The following is a 17,809-nucleotide window of genomic DNA, read 5'->3' as shown; positions in this document are numbered from 1 at the left end:
CTTCTCAGAGGAATAACTTGTAATATCAATTTTGTTGAACTTGGTGTGTAAATTGTCAAACCTAAATATTAACAATTTTAAATATTATTTTTTCCTCCATTCTAATAGATCAAAACACACTGTACAACGTGCATGTTCTTGGATTCAACAGTTTCGGTGATGGTCGGCCGTCTGCACAAACAATCAAGACATTAGTAAAACAACCAGGTATGTAACAAATAATTTGTAACAAATAATTTGTTATCAAGTGTAAACCATTATCATGCATGAATCACATGAGGTTCAAACCGTTTTTATCAGATTCTGTTATTTTTCTGAATACCTGAGATTCAGAAAGGCTCCGTTTGTCATATTGAATGATAATTGACAAAGGAAATCAGAAATATAATGGTTAATCTGACTAATATTGAAGATGATAATGAGACTAGGGTAATGAGGATGTTGGTTGGAATTTCATAGCACTTTAGAGAGAAGATGTATATGACTGAAGTTATGATATTGGTCACCTGTTAGGAAGCATCAGTAATGATAAATTTAAGTAAAAAATATTTGTATGTAATGTGTTGACAGAGAAATTTGCCTGCCCATTGTATACATTTCTGTTGGAGTGTATTTTGCAATTGAACTTTATTGAATCCCAAATTGCTCCCCCATTTTCATGTATTTGAGAGAAATATTTAATGAGTTTAATTGTTATCATAGTGCTTTGTACAAGCTTGTCTACAAATTTCATAGCGAACCGTACTGCATTGATGTGTTGCAATTTGCAAGAATGAGAAGAAAAAAAATGAGATGATCATACATTTCCATCTTTGTTTGCATACAGATATAGGCGATCCGATGGACACATTACCTCCTCCGTTCGTCTTCAACGGCACTGGGAAATCAGGCAGCACCATCCTCATTCAGTGGGAGGAACCAATGACAGACAAGAAGATCACTGCTTTTACCATTGAGTATGAGGTGTTTAGAGCGAATGAATCCTTCATTGTGCAAGTGGATGGGTAAGCTGAAATCATTTTCAGATATTCAAAAACAAATATATTATTATTTTCTTTGAAAAGCTCCTTTGATTGACATGTAACTCTTTGTCGAGAATGACTTGAGATACAATTGACTATAATCATGTAATATCCTTGCACTTTATGTCATGCTTGTTTGTATTATATTTAATTAGATGGTACAAGAGAGAACTATCAACAATAATTTGCTTTACAAAATTTGATATCATTGTATTTTGTTCAAAATTGCATTCTAAATTTCTGCATTGTAGACATTTCCCCCTTTTTTATTGAAACATTGTTTGCGTTATCTACTAAACTCTGTTCTGCTTCTCATTTCCACCTATCTGAATTTGATTGTATCCTCCAGTAAATCAGTCTAACTATTTCTGTGTACTCTCCCAGATTTATGTACCATAAAAAGTTTTTTTTTCTCCGGTCTTGCTAAACCTTTTGTTTTAATGCAAAATGTCAACCACCAATGCGTGCCTTTCCCCCTGATTGTTGTCATACAGGTCTAAACATGAGGTAATGCTGACGAACCTGGAGCCTTTTACGAGGTATACCTACCGTATCCAATCTGTTGGCACAGCACCATACCCGGTCCATTCAGTCCTAAGGCACTCGCCGAGACACTCGAAGACAGTAAGATTTAACCCCTACACTACTGGATTTTGTCATTCCTTTTAGGCTTTGTCCAAGATTCAACTGGCTATCAAAGGCCATGGTTTACCTTATCCCATGTGAACCAACTGATATTGCAGCGCTGGATAAACACCAGCCTCAGTTTTCATGATTGAAATTGCTGATGACTTCTGTGCCCTGTAACTTAAAAATGGACTCACTTTCAATTGTAAATATCTATTGTGCCTTAGTAGTTGCTGCATTTCATTTTTTTTCTTACTTTTTTTGTACCCTTCTCTAATATAGAATTTATTTTTTTAGGTTACTAACAATTTTAAAGATACTATTACTTAGAGGGGAGATACAGTTAATCTCAACTCCTTTGTTACAGGGCCATGGCTGTTTATTACTTTGGAATTGTGAATAACAGAAAGAAAAAAAGTAACTGAGTAAAATGGGTGATGTTGTCAATAAAAATACATGTTATGTGAGGGGTCATCGAGAAAGATATAATGTCATCTTGATGAGTGGACCGCAAAGAAACAAGCGCATCCATCATCCAGTCACCTGAAATATAATTGTGATAATGATCGTCTTGTCCTGCTATTACAGAACCATCAGACCCTCCATCTGCGGTGCAGGCAAGCCCAGTGAACTCTAACACGGTGGAGGTCAGTTGGAAACCTCCCGCTAGACCTAATGGCATCATCACTCGCTATACAGTCATGTATCAGAAGGACTCGTCTCTGCCCGAAGAGAGCTGGGAGTATGAACAGAAAGATGGTAAGTGATTTTTTAAAATAAAATCAACACCCCTCCCACCTCCACTTTACCTCTCCCCCCCTTCTGCTCCGCCCTATGCCACCCCACCCCTCTGTCATGTATCAGAGGGACCCCTCACCCCCTTCACCCCTGAAGAGAGTAGTAATAATACAGTCAAACCTGTTTTAGTGACCACCTGTCTACAAAGACCACCTGTCTACAACAAGCACATTTTTTGTCTCCCTTGAAAATGGTTTCTCATTGAAACATGTACTAATTTGTGTTTCCCTTGGTGCGGTCGCTGTAGACAGGTTTGACTGTACATGAATCATTCCTTGATGTGTATGCATGAGGCTTGAGCATCCATTATTCTACTGCCCTGTCTCTGAACTTTTTGATATAGATGATATTCTTTTAAAGGTTTGGTTCATTTGTAGTTCAAAGCAGGTAAATACTTGCCCATTTCATAACCTTAACATATACATATGATTTACTTTTGAATGTGATTGGGGCTCAGATAGTACACTTTAGTAGGAGAACACCTTTGTAAAGTCTACATGTAGGTCAAGGTCAATACATGTCATCTCCTGTATATAATATATATATGTCTGTGGTACTCAACCAAGACATGTCTTTATGAATAGCGTACAGACCATCTTTGTGAGTGCCTGCTGAATGAAAAGTGCTGAGATGACTGTTTATATGGTACATGCATTAGGTCAGTATGATTTATTACTACGGAGCTCTATCATGGGTCAGGCAGAATATCAGGTGGGAGGAGCATATGAAAATAAAGGTAATTCCTTTGAAATGAAAAATAACTAAAAAGGGCACCCAGTAAACAAGCTAGTTAGCTCAGTGAAAAGGTATCTTGGCAACGCTTGCTGGAGCATAGTTGACATGTTTTGTTTAGCTGTGTTTGTCAAAAAGGAGGTGAAAATAATTTCAGATTTCATGCAGTTCTTATCAAAGCTGTAGATGATAAGTGAAAGTCATTCACATTTTATTTGATAATAAGCAAGTAACAGGATGGTGAATAATATCCTTACCCTATGCAGCTGAATGATAGAAAATGGTCGCCCAAGGAACATATTATATGAAATATCAGTGCAAGGCTATGATGTAAGCTTTACAAAATTGACATCGGCTTTTAAATATGTGAATAAAATTAGAAATTGTGACATCGGAAATTTGTGTGATTTTCTATCAGAGCATGGTAAATAGTTCAGAAAAAATTATGACTGGTGACCAGTATTCTATTTTGTTATTTAAAAAAAAATATAATTATATAGTAGCTGTGTGGCTTTACATCCATCCCTCCTAATTAAAATTGACAAACATATACCTCTACCTTTGAAAAATTATGACTCCTGAGTCCTGACCAATACTCTATTTTTTATTAAAAAAAATTATTATATAGTAGCTGTGTGGCTTTGCATCCCTCCTTATTAAAATTGACAAACATATACCCCTACCTATGAAAAATTATGACTCGTGAGTCGTGACCAGTATTCTATTTTGTTATTTAACAAAATTATTATATAGTAGCTGTGTGGCTTAAGATCTCTCCTTAGATTGACAAACATATACCCCTACCTTTGAAATGCCTTGACTCTGACTCCTGAGGCGATTGTCCGTTGGTATGGTTGGAAGTGTAATTCATCTCCTATTGAAGACCTGCCAGACCTTCATAGAATGAGATGACAGGAGAAGAAAGAATCTGCCGGGTTGGGTTGGACTTTGATTAATGACTCTGAGGGGAGCCTGCCTACCTCACCATAGGGTCTGCCTGTCATCACCTGTAGTTTACATTGCAAACCAAAAGGTTGATTCACTGGGGGTTAGTTAGCAACAGTAAGACATGGGTAGTTTTAGGCACACACATGAAGGAGGGGGTGGGTGAGGGTTGGGATTGGGAGGGGGGGCGCAACAAAGGTGGGCATATTAGCCTACACTGCAAGAGGGATGGGGTGAAGAGAGAGAGAGAGAGAGAGAGAGAGAGAGGGGGGGGGGGGAGGGTGGGGGCTTTGTTTCAATGAATGATGTGTGAAGGAAATATCAGATTAGTGTTTGTATGGAATTTATATTTAAGACTACCACTGTTACCCACCTAAGGTCGAGGTCCTTGCTCCTACTTGGGGATGCCAGATATATAGGGAATTTACAAGTGAAGGTTACAATTGTTTACATGTCATATATACATTCATGTGTGAGATGGTAAGAAAGTACATAGGAACTTGTGAAGAAGGAAAATTAGGACCTGCAGTTTTACATCATATCCAAGGAAATTGTTAGTGTATTCCACTTAGAGATAACCTCGAGTTTTGGTAATGATAGAAAATCAATTCTCACAGAATCCAACAAAACTTACACCCACTGTCCAAGATTACTAATAAATAACATGTGCCAAACCATTTTGGGAGAAAATGTATGGGGCTGAGTAATGAGCATAGAAAGATGAGAAATTCAAGGGAAGTAGGCCTGACACCATGTGCTTAACACAGGTCACTATGTGCAAATGAGAGTTGTGGTTTTTATTAAAAATGATACCCCCCCCCCCCCCCCCCCCCCCCCCCCCCGCAAAGTTTTTGTGAGTTTGTTTTGATTTTACTGGTTCAAACAATCAATCTACTGCAGGATAAACAACCCAGAGTGAATTATAGTCATGTTCTCTTGATATACAATTCCCGTACCAGAGTTCAAAAGTCTACAAGATTAGCTTTAATTCAAGAGTATTTCTAGAAATGAATTATATTTTTTTAAATATCACATGTTCGCGTAGAAGATGCTTTTAGAATTTTGAAAGAAAATGAAGAAAATTGAAGTATCAGAAGAGACTATAGAATTTTTAGTTTAAGATGAAATGAGAGTGCATGTACTTGTGTTTTCTCAGTTCACAATCTTCATATATTTTCAGAAATCTTATGCACCATATCCTTTTTTTGAATTTTTATTCCTGCTAATCAAACAGTGTTAAAATGTAGATAGAAGTCACAATTTGTATTTGCTTTTGGAGCATAAATAGAAAACCATGACTTCATTCCATCATTTCCATGTGATGTGTGGGTAGACTAGGAAAACTTGTCTGCTGTGTCATGCCTACGAGGGACAGGTCGTAGCCCAAGAATATATGCCAATACATGTAGAATAACTCTCTCTACGGTAGTGTGTATCACCACGTCCTTCTCCTCATTGCCTTCCACACTGGATGGATGGAGCTTTGCTTGCTACCTCTAGCCTGCCTGTACCCATGAACCAGATCCAAAGACTAACAAGGTCAAGAACTTGACCTGTATGCGGGCTAGGGTTTAGATGCTAGGGATGGAGCGAGCTCAGGAGGGGGTCCTGGGGAGGAACAGTGGTGTCCCCACTGGGTCCGTAACCTGACCTAATTGGGCGATGTGATGAGGCACTGTTCTCATTGTAACCAGCAAACAGGAAGGGGATGGTTAGGCACCAGGAGAAAGGAGGCAATGGAACGGAAGTGGTCCTTTCTCTATCAGTCACACAACAATTGGGTGTTTTACAGTGAAATGGAGAACCGTTTCATTTCTAATTGATCAACCCTGCTTGAATTGCTCTACCATATGCCCTTTAAGTTGTCACTAGGCTCTAGTTATTGTTTAAATACAAACAAAACCAGATATAGATATGTTTGCTTGACTGTCATCAATCTCAGTTTATATTTTTAATGAATCCTAACAGTTTCCAGAAACTGAAACAATACACTTACAAATGGGCCATCACTTTTGATCGAGCAGGTCGTATCTGAGTGGTACCTTTTATAGGACGTTAGTATTCCCATCCGCTGGTTTTATGTTTTGATAGCGGTAGTGACAACATAACTCCGATGCCCCTCTGTTACATATTAGATATTGTAGCATAGCTTCAAACCTGATTAAATTTTCACCTGCATCACAGGGTCAAATAACACTGTGAGCTGAGTGAGAGTTTATGTTGGTCATCTAAACTAATTATAGTTTTGATCTTAGAGAGGAAATACACAACTCAACCTCATAGATGGGCAGGTGTTGTAAATGACATGTACATTAAAATTGTAATGGTACTTGATTCTCTTTGCACAAGTCAGTGGTATTTTAGCCTATTTTAACAGGGGGGGGGGGGGGTGCATTGTGGTATTTATAGAAATAACTGAAGCATTCGGCATCAAGAATTCATGAGGTGTTTGATTGAGGTGTATGTGTTTTTTTGTGAGATGGAATCCTTGGTGTCCCGTGTGTAAATTAAGAGTACAGGTAGGTGACCTAATTGTCTTGCAGTTCTCCGGCAATCTTGTTGTAAGTGTAGCCTTTGAAGTCTCCTGGGGAGTGACATTGGGAAGTGGAGGTTAGCACAGAAATGAGCATGTTGGGTGTCCTGATATAGTCCTTGCAAACAGACCCTGATACGTGTAAGATTCTAATGTTGTCTTTAACTTGCCAAGCATCATTTGTTGTAGTAGAGCGATGTATGCATCACTTGGGTTATCTCTAGATACCTTCCAGAGAGTTGACAAACTGTCCTTTAGCAAGGCTTTGCTATTTGATAGTTGGTGGAAATTTGAATATTTTTTGTCTTTAACTTGCCAAACATCATTTGTTGTAGTAGAGCGAAGTATGCATCACGTCGGTTATCTAAAGATATCTTCTAGAGAGTTGACAAACTGTCCTTTAGCAAGGCTTTGCCATTTGATAGTTGGTGGAAATTTGAATATTTGTTGTTGTTGGTCCCAACAAGTGCATTTTAAAGATATAAAGAATCAGATGGAGTGTCCAAGATACAAGACTAGACATAGCTAATGTAATAAGTATTCAGGAGTAGGTTGTTTTTTTAAATGTTAGGTCTTTGATGAAAGGTCTTTGAGAGAAGGTCAGTTGTAGGATGAACTATGGAGAAAAGGTCAATGGCAAACTCCAAGCAGTCTTCTTACATCACAATTTATTTTAAGTATTTTTTTTTGTATCTAGAGTAAAGATGTGCTTTCATTTCCAGGCAATTAGGCCTATACTTCAGTCACATCGCCAAACCAACTCCAGATGAACTCAAGACTGACTCCAAACTTTAATACTCAACCTGACAAAATGTTGGCTATTCATCTTAGTGTATATTAAGATCAGTATTTTTTGGGGTCTGATGTCGGTCTGATGTTGGTCTCATTGGTATGACTTGGGTATTAGACATGGGTTGCAAGGGTGAACCAACGTTTGCACCAGCAACATTAGCTTCTGGGCTTTAATTTGTTAATGAAGGGTTCAGGTCAGGATTGCAATGGTTTTTACTAGGTTATGGTTCAGGATTATTTAGGTCAGGGTTGAAGTTGATTCTGTTAGTGTAGGAAATTGCTGAAGGAGTTAATGTTATTATGATGTGTGTTTTAGGCCTTGGCAGGATTTATGATCAAGTGATAATTTGTATATTTATGACTCTGTAAAGTGGTTGTGACATTTAAGTTTAACGTTGTCTCAGACTTTGAAAAAAATCCTGGATTTAGCTCATGCTGCCTTGATAATTATAAACCTTTAGGTCAGTCAGGAACCCCATGACTTTTACAAGCGGATCGCCTGTCTGATTATCAAGATATTTATGATTGGAAACTGAAATTTTGTAAACACTACAGTCTACTGGGGAAAATGAGTACCGTAATTAACGTTGTATAAACTGCCCTCGTGTATTAACCGCAAGAACCTTGTGGTTCGCCGTGTAATTTTGAAAAATTGGAGGAATTATTTTTATCAACTACATATTGAAATCTATCAGAAAGATTACTTTCAAACCAAGATGACAGACAAATTTGAGTGTTGTTGTAGTTTCTGAGTGGTGAGTCAACACACTGATTACTGAGCTGGGAGACATTGCCAGGCATAGCGCCAGATGGAGGGGCATAAATCAAAACTTTGGTGTACCGTGTATAAACCGCACCCCCGACTTTGAATTTTTTTCGGCGGCAAAAAAGTGCGGTTAATACACCGGTAATTACGGTATGGTAAAACCGGTCACTCAAAGATTTTTACTTTTTTGAGGCACTTCATAATCATTTTGAAGCACATTTTTTTTAGGGCTCCAATATTACACCATATCACATACACTGATAACATGAGGGTCTCAGATTTAGCATTGTTAAACGATGCCTTTAAAATATGAATATGGACTTAGAATTCAATCATACATGAGTAATTAGTTGTCTGACTTTATTACTTTTCTTCACCCTTCCTCGCTCATCTTGTAATTGGGATCTACTGCAAAAAGTTAAACAACATTATTGTAAGGGAAGGAAATAATTTTGGTTAACAGCATGCCTAAGAGAAGAAATTATTTTGACCTGTTTGTGAGGACCACTCTCACCCTGATCCCCCTGCACTCCTGTGAGAGAAGCGCTGTTCCTGCCCTCAGACTTTGGTCCTGTTACGGCACAATATGACGTGTGATCGTCATAAGATCTGAGATAGAATTCTGCTTCCCTGCGGCCTCTAGTGGATTAAGTTTCAATCTTAGCATACTGAAGTATGGAATGGATCACTAAGTGAATCATGCGGACTGACACTGGTCAATTTGGCCTTGTGCCACTTTAGACAAAGGTCAAGAGCCAAGATTGTTCCTCTCATTGACTCCATCATTTATTTTTTGTTCTTTGTTTCTTTATTTGGAGAGATGATCATGTGATCATCTTCCTCTCGGACAAGTAGAATAGGCTATATGATTTGCTTGCCTGGTAGCTTATTCTTACCCCCAGCTAAACATGGGACACTTAGTGGCACTCTGCTTTAAAGGGATCGTTTAACAATGTTAAATCCGAGATGCATGGCCCTACGTGTTATCAGTGTCTGTGATATGGTGTCATATTGAAGCCCTACGAAAATTGTGCTTCAAAATAATCAAGAAGTGCCTCAAAAAAGAAAACACCTTTGAGTGACCGGTTTTACCATACTCGTTTTCCCCATACTTGTTTTACCCATACTCGTTTTCCCCAATGGACTGTACTGTTATGAAAACTGTTTGGCAAACGAAAAATTTGATTTCGATTTTCAATCATAAATATCTTGATAATCAGGCAGGCGATCGGCTTGTAAAAGTCATGGAGTTTCTGACTGACCTAAAGGTTTATAATTATCATTGAAGCATGAGCTAAATCAAGGATTTTTTTAAAGGATCTCTTTAAACAGTAGCTCTACCCATTCAAAAGTTGATTGTCATACATAATTGTGTGAATTGTAGCTTTCTTTCCACGGGATACAAAAACCATAACTTGGTTTACAAAACTGCACAGGCCTACCCGAAGAAGCATATGTGCCTTGAGATGATTTATGAAGTGGTAATGTGAAGTGCTACTTTGCAGAAGTGAAGGACACGTGTTCGAGGAGAAGGGCCATAAGACCTTTTCTCCTACCAGCCTTCGCAAAGTTTGATGAGTAGGAAATGAACTTTAATTTTTACCGTTTCATTTTCTTCTTTCTTAACTTGAAACAGAAATGTTATACTTTCAAGCAAAATGTGAAGAGCGGGATTCAGCAGAGGTATTCCATTATCTTGGGTATTAAAGCATTTTCTTGTGTGTGTTTGAGTGGAATTTCTCTTCGAGAGGTGAATCCTTATCTTGTTTTCCCTTTACGGAGAATATCCTGATCGAATGTTGTTAGGATTTGGTAATCATGCCTTGATTTGCATGTAAATCAGGGTAAATCTGTCCTATGTTCCTTGACCATTTCTGTTTTGTTTTTGTAGAAATAGAATTGATAAATTCTCACTCTTGTTGATGGAGTTTGTATAAAATCCGATTGAATTCTGGTGTAAGAAAATCTCGGCATGGACACAACTTGCAGACAGTGTGCAAGTGCAATGTGCATGTATATAAACTGTTGTCTGTATCAAAGAATGCAGAGCTAGCTAGCTAGCACACCAGACATTCCCCAGCTTCATACTGGGTCTATAACACTACGGACAGGTGGTGGGAAACTCTCCTTGCCTCTCTCAGGCTCTCCCCTGTCCCAGGAGGTCACATACCATGCAACCTAGGGGTCATGACCTCGTATGACCTCTACACAACAACTATTCAGTGTCAAGTTTTTTTTCTTGTCCACTTGACTTCTCAGTAGCTTGCTCTCTCATCTTCCAATCCTCAGCCTATCAACATTCCTATCTGGAATTGTTGTTTCCCTCTTCCTTTATGATATTCCGTGGGCTGGTTCATTTTGATAATTGTTACGCATTCATTATGTGTCGTACTTAAGAGAATTTCATCAGCAACAACAACAACAAATTGGTGTGAAGTGTACTTTTTATAGTATCATCTTCCACAAAAAGTACTAGAAGAAATTTATGTGTTTAGAAAAATCACTTTTCGTTATATCTTGCAATTGATAAGAGTTGGTTAACTTGGTTTTATCACAGATTAATCATTTTTTAATGCTTGTGTTACAATACCTGTAAGTTTGATAACATCTTTTCAAACATGTATTTTCATGTGAATGTGAATGAATGTGAAATTGTTATAGATTGAATGCGTAGTAAACAAAATTAATAAGTTATAAGAGAGCTGTAGTGTAATAGTATTAATGATATTTGATGTTCCTGAAGTAGATATGGAGGACAGGGGGGGGGGGGTAGTGTTCTTCTCTAATTTATCAGGTTTGATCATACTTTTCCACAACTATAGTGCTACTACTTGGATGATATTGTGGTGTTAGTGCTTCAAAGAGACATGATTTAGTTGACTTCATGTAGTGTATTCTGTCCCTGCATAGATGATATCTTCTATTTCTTCAACTTGTCAAGGTTTTGATATTTTTTTCCTTGATAACTCAACTTTTTCTTGATGGAGTTGGACCTACTTCCCGTTATATATTCAATTGGAGATGTCGCTCTACAGTGGTTCATTCACTTTACTCTCAAACCAAGGCCTGAGGGTTCAAATCCTCTGCCACTCTCCACCCAAGTGTGCACAGGTACCTGGCTATCACTCGGGGTATTAATAATAATAACTACAGGGTGCTCCAAAATAATAGCATTGATGCTTGATGAGGTTTCTATGGGTAATGAAATGATTCTAGCACAGTCAAACCTGCTTTAGTGACCACCTGTCTACAAGGTCCACATTTTTTGTTTCCCTTGAAAATGGTTTCTCTCTGAAGCATGTACTAAAGGAACCTGTCTACAAAGACCACCTGTCTACAGAGACCACTTTTTGTGTTTCCCTTAGGCGGTCGTTGTGGACAGGTTGATTGTATTATTGTATTGAAAGAAGAACATGCAGGGCCCTTTGCTAAGGAGAGCTCATCATTCATAAAACTGTTTTTCTTTCTTTCTTCTTTCTCTGTATAGGTTCTATGCATCAGTCTACCATTGAGAGTCTGACTAGTGATACCAAGTATTACTTCAAGGTGAGAGCGGGTACCCAGGCTGGTGATGGACCACCTACAGACGCTGTAGCTGCTCAAACTCTTCCGGTCAACATCAATAAACGTAAGTTAGGCTTCGGTTCTTAGAAGCTGGGAAGTTTCTATGGTATCTTTCTTTCTCATTATGTCAATCTGGGATAATTATTTTCTAATTTGGATTCCTTAGATTTCTAGAGGATTATAATTTGACAGAAATCAGCAAAGATTTATTTCTTATTTAAACATAATTTTGGCCTAATTACTAGCTTTGAACAATATTTTTAAAAGACCTCAGTTATGTCATCACATATCTTGGCAAATTGTGAATGTTAGGAGGTTTCTATGGTATCTATCATTCTCATTATGCCAATCTGGGATAATTATTTTTTAATTTGGATTCCTTAGATTTCTAGAGGATTATTTAGACAGAAATTACTTAAGTTTTATTTCTTATTCTAAAATCATTTTGGCCAAATTACTAGCTCTGAATGATGGTTTTAAAAGATTTCAGTTATGTCATCACATATCTTGGCAAAATGTGAATGTTTCCTCTACAGTTCTTAATTACTCACTTGTTCTAGTATACAGTTTACTAATTTATATATATACATATGGTTTATAGTATCTTTAACGCGCTGAGACGGTATTACGTATTAAATGCTTTATAGATTCTTATTATTGTTATAGGCAATTCAGTGTAATTTGGAAAGCAACACAAGACTATTCATTGCTATGTTTATAGAAGACTTATGATTAAAGTTCCAAAGCCAATTAAACAGGGTGGTCACAGTCATTCAGTTTTCCTATCCTGTCTCCTAGCATTCCAATGATTGTAATATTGGATGTTGTAGAATCTTTTATAACTCTGAAATGTCATGTTTTCATTCATTGACTGAATAATAATGATAATGGTGATGGTGATATGATGGTGATGGTGGTGATGATACTCATAATGCTCATAATGCTCATAATGTTGATTGTTACTTTGTTGTTATACAGCTCCTCCATCAGGCACCCTAAAGCAAGGCATTCTCATAGGAGTCTGTCTATCTATGGTGTGTATTTGTATCTGCACTGCTCTCATCACATACAGATTCAGGTTAGTATCACGATATCAGTGCAAGAAAGGGACAAAAATACATGGGGCTCGGGCAATTTCACCCTCGAAATGCCCAAAAGAGCCCCCGAAAGTCATAAAAGAGCCCTCCAAAATGTGCATAGAGTTCAATGCAAAACAATTTAAATAATGTTATTTTCATAAAGTAGCCCCCGAAAAGCTTGTAAAGTAGCCCCCCCCCCCCCCCCCCCCCCAATTTTTAAAATATTTTTTCCCCTGGTGCAAGGTCTACTCCATCCCACTGAAACATGTGTAGTCAAATTGACATGCATTTCAGTTGAATGTTGGCAGGTATGCAGTGTCTCATTTAGTTATGTTTAACTGGTGGTTTTTGGGGTGTCATGTCTCAAAAAAGCCTTATGGCAGGGGTTCTCTAACTTTTTCCTTGACAGTCCTTTTAGGGTCTTAAGAAAAAAGCAGAGCCTCCCTTATTATCCCGATTGAAATGCGGACCGCGATCCAGACTTTGAAAAGGATTGAATCCTCTTATATATATATATTTGGACAGTACATCAGTTGTCTGATAGGATAGGTGGTTGTTGTTTAAATATTTGGTACTTAATGTTTGGTGTTTCTTGATTGATTTTGTTAAAAGAGTTGGAAAGAATGGAGGTAGTCAGATCAATATGAGAGCAACATTATTCATGTGTAATGCAGACATGAATAAGAAAAAGAAGTACATGTATTATTTGGAAACCAAAAACATAATGCATAGATGATCGTTCATAATACAAAGATACATATATTCACATCTATATCTTTTTGCATGTTATTTTGAGCTATTTCCATGAAAAACATTGTTTAAGTTACTCTAGCTTAAAGCAAATCTCTATTTTGATTTGAATTGTCATTTAACAGGCATGTGTGCTGGCGGAGAAGAGCTCGCCCTGATCAGTGTAGCTGTAGAACAGCAGCAAACGGCGGTCCCTGCGTCCACTACCATTCTAATGGTAACTCACAGCGTGTCTACATGTCAGTACCCAACGCCGATGAGATGGGCGATACCAATCTACCTGTTCTCACACAATATGAGAACACTAAGGAGGTAGGTGATTGCATCCTAGGCTAGGCTAGGTGGTGGGAGTATTGATTCAGAATGATGGTGACAGTGTTGGGAGATGGTTAGGAGGGGATGGGGGAGGGGGGGGGGGGGGGTTACAGCGTATAATGGTATTTTGAACATCCAAGAGGTAGTTAGTTACATTCCCAACAAAATATAGAAATGTACTTTCTTATAATAATAAGTCCACTCCAAATTTTATTAAGTTAAACCGAAAATGGAAAATTATTTTTGCCCAATTGATTGTGAGCCCGGCAGCCACTGAGCAGCGCCAGATCGACGTTGCTCTATCCCTTATTGTTGAACGCCAAACAAGGCTTATAGGAAACAAAATGCTTTTTCCAAGGATGAAAACTGGTAGCTGGTAATGAAAGATGTTCTTTTTGTGTCATTTATTGCAGGGCACACCACCTCATCCTCAGAATGGGTATGGTCCTAATTGGAACCACACCCATTGCAATGGCCACGCCCCTATCATGAATGGGCATGGTCCTCCCGGAGGCAATGGGTATGGGCCTCTGACGGGCAATGGGCAGCATGGACCACCTAGGGCAAACGGCCACGGACCGCCCTTGGGAAACGGACACGGTCCTCCCTTGGGGAACGGCCACGGGCCACCGAGGGCAAATGGTCATGGGCCGCCCAGAATGAACGGCCAGCCAGGAGGACTGGTGGGCTGGCAGAAGAGAGAGGGCTACTGGCCCCACCTGCCCCCTGAGAGATTACAGGGGTGTGTAGAAGAAGCAGCGTCCCATAGTGGGAGCTCAGCGCATGGATCGGGTCTCCTCCATCACTCTCAGGAATATAATAGTCAGGAGATGCCACAATTGGTGAGTTTCCCTAACCTGAACATTGGACAGTGTATATTTCAGTTAATTTGAGTAATGTATGAGAAATCCACATTCCCCCTTTATTTACATTACAGGATGCTACAAAGAACAAACATTTGCCAGCCAGTGGTCAAAATGCTTTTCCTTTTTTTAAAACTAGTTTTGATTGCAGATAACTATAATGATATTTGGCCGTGTACCTTTTAATTTTTTCCAGTAGCAAATTCAAGATGACTAGAAACAGTTGTTCATGGAGAAGTTTGTTCCCATTTTAATCAATTGTTAGCAGAATATAGACAGGAATTTGGGTCACCATTTGAATTAATGTATTATTTTGTTTGTGTTTTTACAGGGTACTGAGCATCAAGAAATTGTAATCCCGTCAAATTCATCTACCTCACAGCTTGAACTCTCGGGAACAAAGTCTGTAACCTCTTTACAATCAACTGCTTCATGGCAAGCTAACAGTGAGAAGAACAGCAGTCAAGATAGTATCACTCATCTACCTCCCACCGTCTCTAAAGTGTCTGCCAGTATTATACCCCCTACCCAGGGACATTGTCATATCTCAGGAGTTCATAGCCCTGGGACGGGGGTACCTCCTGACGGTGGTGGGATAGCCACGCCCTGTCAGACACCTACCAGCCACAGATTACCTCCAGCACGTCGCGTGGATCCTCAACGGGTATTAGCACAGGGTCACCACGTAGCGCCTGTCAGCTGTGGCAGGGGATCTCCTCCCAGCGGGGCTCAGGACCCGCACAGTGTCGATCCTTGGGAGAGATGGACCCCGCCCCCGTCAGAGGTGTCGTCGTCGTCATGTCCAGAGGAGGCTGAAAAACACGCCAGCGAAGCGAGACCAATCGAACCAAACAGGACAATCACAACCTGTACGGTGTGATCTTGGGTCATGTAATCCTCCAAACTATTTACCTCCACGTGTGATGAAGCCCGGCTCGAGTCATCTCTACTGTCTATGCCCGATTCCTAAAGGAAACCAACTCAGCATTGTTTGTGATCATCTATCTCTCACCTCCTCCTCATCTTTGAAACGTCTTCTTCTTCTTCTCCGTGCTGTCGCGCTGACTGCGATCATTCCTCGTTCCCCACCAGCAGACAGAGGGAGCTCACATGAAGACGGGTATAAAACATTTCAGGAGTCCCTGTGTCTGTGCTTCAACCCCTAGGGGGCGGGCTTCATCACCCATCGCTCAGTTCCAATGTACTCTTGAATCAATGCTCTAGAAGCTCACTGTCTCAATGATCCCTCAATGATCAGGGCTCTATCTACTGTGAGCAAACTGGACAATCTCTACAGCTTTCTCTCCATCTGTCCAACTGAGTCTATTAAACAAAGAGACAACGGTCGGTCGGTCGGTGTGGAGTGAGTTTATATTCTTCAAGACGCCCTCCAACGTAGAAGATTAAGAGACTTTTTTTGTTATGTTTGCCTATCTCAGGGATATTACCTTATGTGTCTAAGAACCTCTCTTGAAATGAAGAGAGATGAAATGATGCTTGAGCCTTTTAGTCCCCTCATTTTTAGAGGTGGAGGGGTGGAGGCTGGTCTGTAATATATTGATGAAAATGGACAAAAGAGGACTATATATGACAAAGTAATGGTGATAATGTATTTTCTCTATTAAAATGGGATAAAATTCTTTTGCTCCAAGCTATTCTTTCTTGGATTGCTCCAGCATTCGCTCTTGATTTTTTTTTTTATTATTACTTTTTATTCTCCTTTATTGAGCAATGCTGTGTTCAACCAAGATTGAGTTGTAGCGTGATATGAACAAACGTTACATGTCATCTGCAAAAGCTAGGTGTGGTGTAACGAGCCATGCGTGGATGACTGCTTATATAATATATACATATATATATACATATATTGTGATACCAAAGCTTGCATGTTTGGTGTGACTGTTCATTCATTAGAGAAGAGTAGTGCAAGAAATGGATTGATGCTGCATTAATGCTGCAGAAAGAAAGATTTAAAGGGGGTCAACCTAAGGTAGGAAGGAGTTAAAATACCAGGAATGCTGCTATGTATTGTCTCTGTGCTCTCTTTGTTTGCGTTTAATAGATTTATACTGTTTAGAACCGTATCCATACGTCACATGCTGATAAAGCTACAGCTATTTGTAGTTTGATACTAAATTACAAGTTTTATTTTGTGTTAAGAAATTTAAATGATCTGGCTTCACTTGGCTACTATTAAGATTAGGATGTTCATACCCTGTATGCTGTGTTCTAGCAGCATTTGTGGTCCTCTTCTCATAACAATTTCATATGGGCAAACTTGCGTTTATTTAATACCCAAGCACACATTTTGCAGCATGGCATAGAAATAGCCACATGCGTTAACAAGAAATTGTTGTTGGGGGAAAAAAGGGTGAGTTGGAGATGTGAAATCAAACTAATTTATTTTAAATGACTTCATAACCTTATCACTATATAACAGTGACCTTCTATAATAATCATTAGGTATTTCATAAAGGTCAATTTGGTATTCAGTTTTGTTCCACCTGTAGAATTAAAAAGATTCAAGATAACGGCAAGATACAAAATGACCTTTGAATATCAAGATAATTGCTTTCTCTTTTGGTTAGATTTTAAGCTGTTATGATTTATACGCAAACGCATCATTAAATGGATCGTTACTGTGTCTTTATGCTTCAGGGGATAGATTCATCTGCCAATTTCTAGGGTATTCTTTATATCCAATTATAATGAAGACATACAAACTGTATTCTTATCCTTGAAGATATCCAAAAAAAATTAACTGAGTGCCAAACCGTAGATGATTTCTGGCTTAGATGTGCTAGCCAGTTCATACAACCTCATGTATTAAAATGACCAGAGGACTACAAATTCAGAGGATATCAAATGCAACTCTTCAAAACCATCCAGCTGCTCTTATAAACGCAATGACAAGCCATGTCAGCTCAGGACATAGATAGCACATTTCACTGATTCTATACACTATGCATTTATTCATATAAAAGTTGTATTTATTATCTCTCGACGTTGAAGAGGAGAGAAAC

General features: G+C 38.8%; 2 protein-coding genes across 2 annotated transcripts in view; both read left to right on the top strand.

The window, feature by feature from the left end:
• Positions 1-2,348, top strand: part of LOC115919242 (protogenin A-like) — a 52,843-nt gene extending 50,495 nt beyond the window's left edge. The window contains exons 11-14 of the mRNA XM_030972572.1: positions 109-207; positions 827-1,004; positions 1,517-1,646; positions 2,238-2,348. Of these exons, the coding sequence (XP_030828432.1) occupies positions 109-207; positions 827-1,004; positions 1,517-1,646; positions 2,238-2,279 (449 nt within the window). The 3' untranslated portion in view covers positions 2,280-2,348. The remainder of the gene's footprint in view (positions 1-108; positions 208-826; positions 1,005-1,516; positions 1,647-2,237) is intronic.
• LOC115918291 lies at positions 2,307-17,543 on the top strand. The gene is made up of 6 exons (XM_030972573.1): positions 2,307-2,408; positions 11,703-11,843; positions 12,758-12,857; positions 13,734-13,920; positions 14,337-14,765; positions 15,118-17,543. Exons 1-6 carry the CDS (start codon positions 2,351-2,353, stop codon positions 15,664-15,666), a joined length of 1,464 nt encoding a protein of 487 aa, XP_030828433.1. The 5' UTR covers positions 2,307-2,350; the 3' UTR covers positions 15,667-17,543.
• The last annotated feature ends 266 nt before the right edge of the window (positions 17,544-17,809 follow it).

Source organism: Strongylocentrotus purpuratus, unplaced genomic scaffold (assembly GCF_000002235.5).
Source record: "Strongylocentrotus purpuratus isolate Spur 01 unplaced genomic scaffold, Spur_5.0 spur5_scaffold_6, whole genome shotgun sequence".
NCBI lineage: Eukaryota > Metazoa > Echinodermata > Echinoidea > Camarodonta > Strongylocentrotidae > Strongylocentrotus > Strongylocentrotus purpuratus.
Note: the sequence above shows the minus strand (reverse complement) of the source record. Positions and strands in the feature narration are given on the sequence as shown.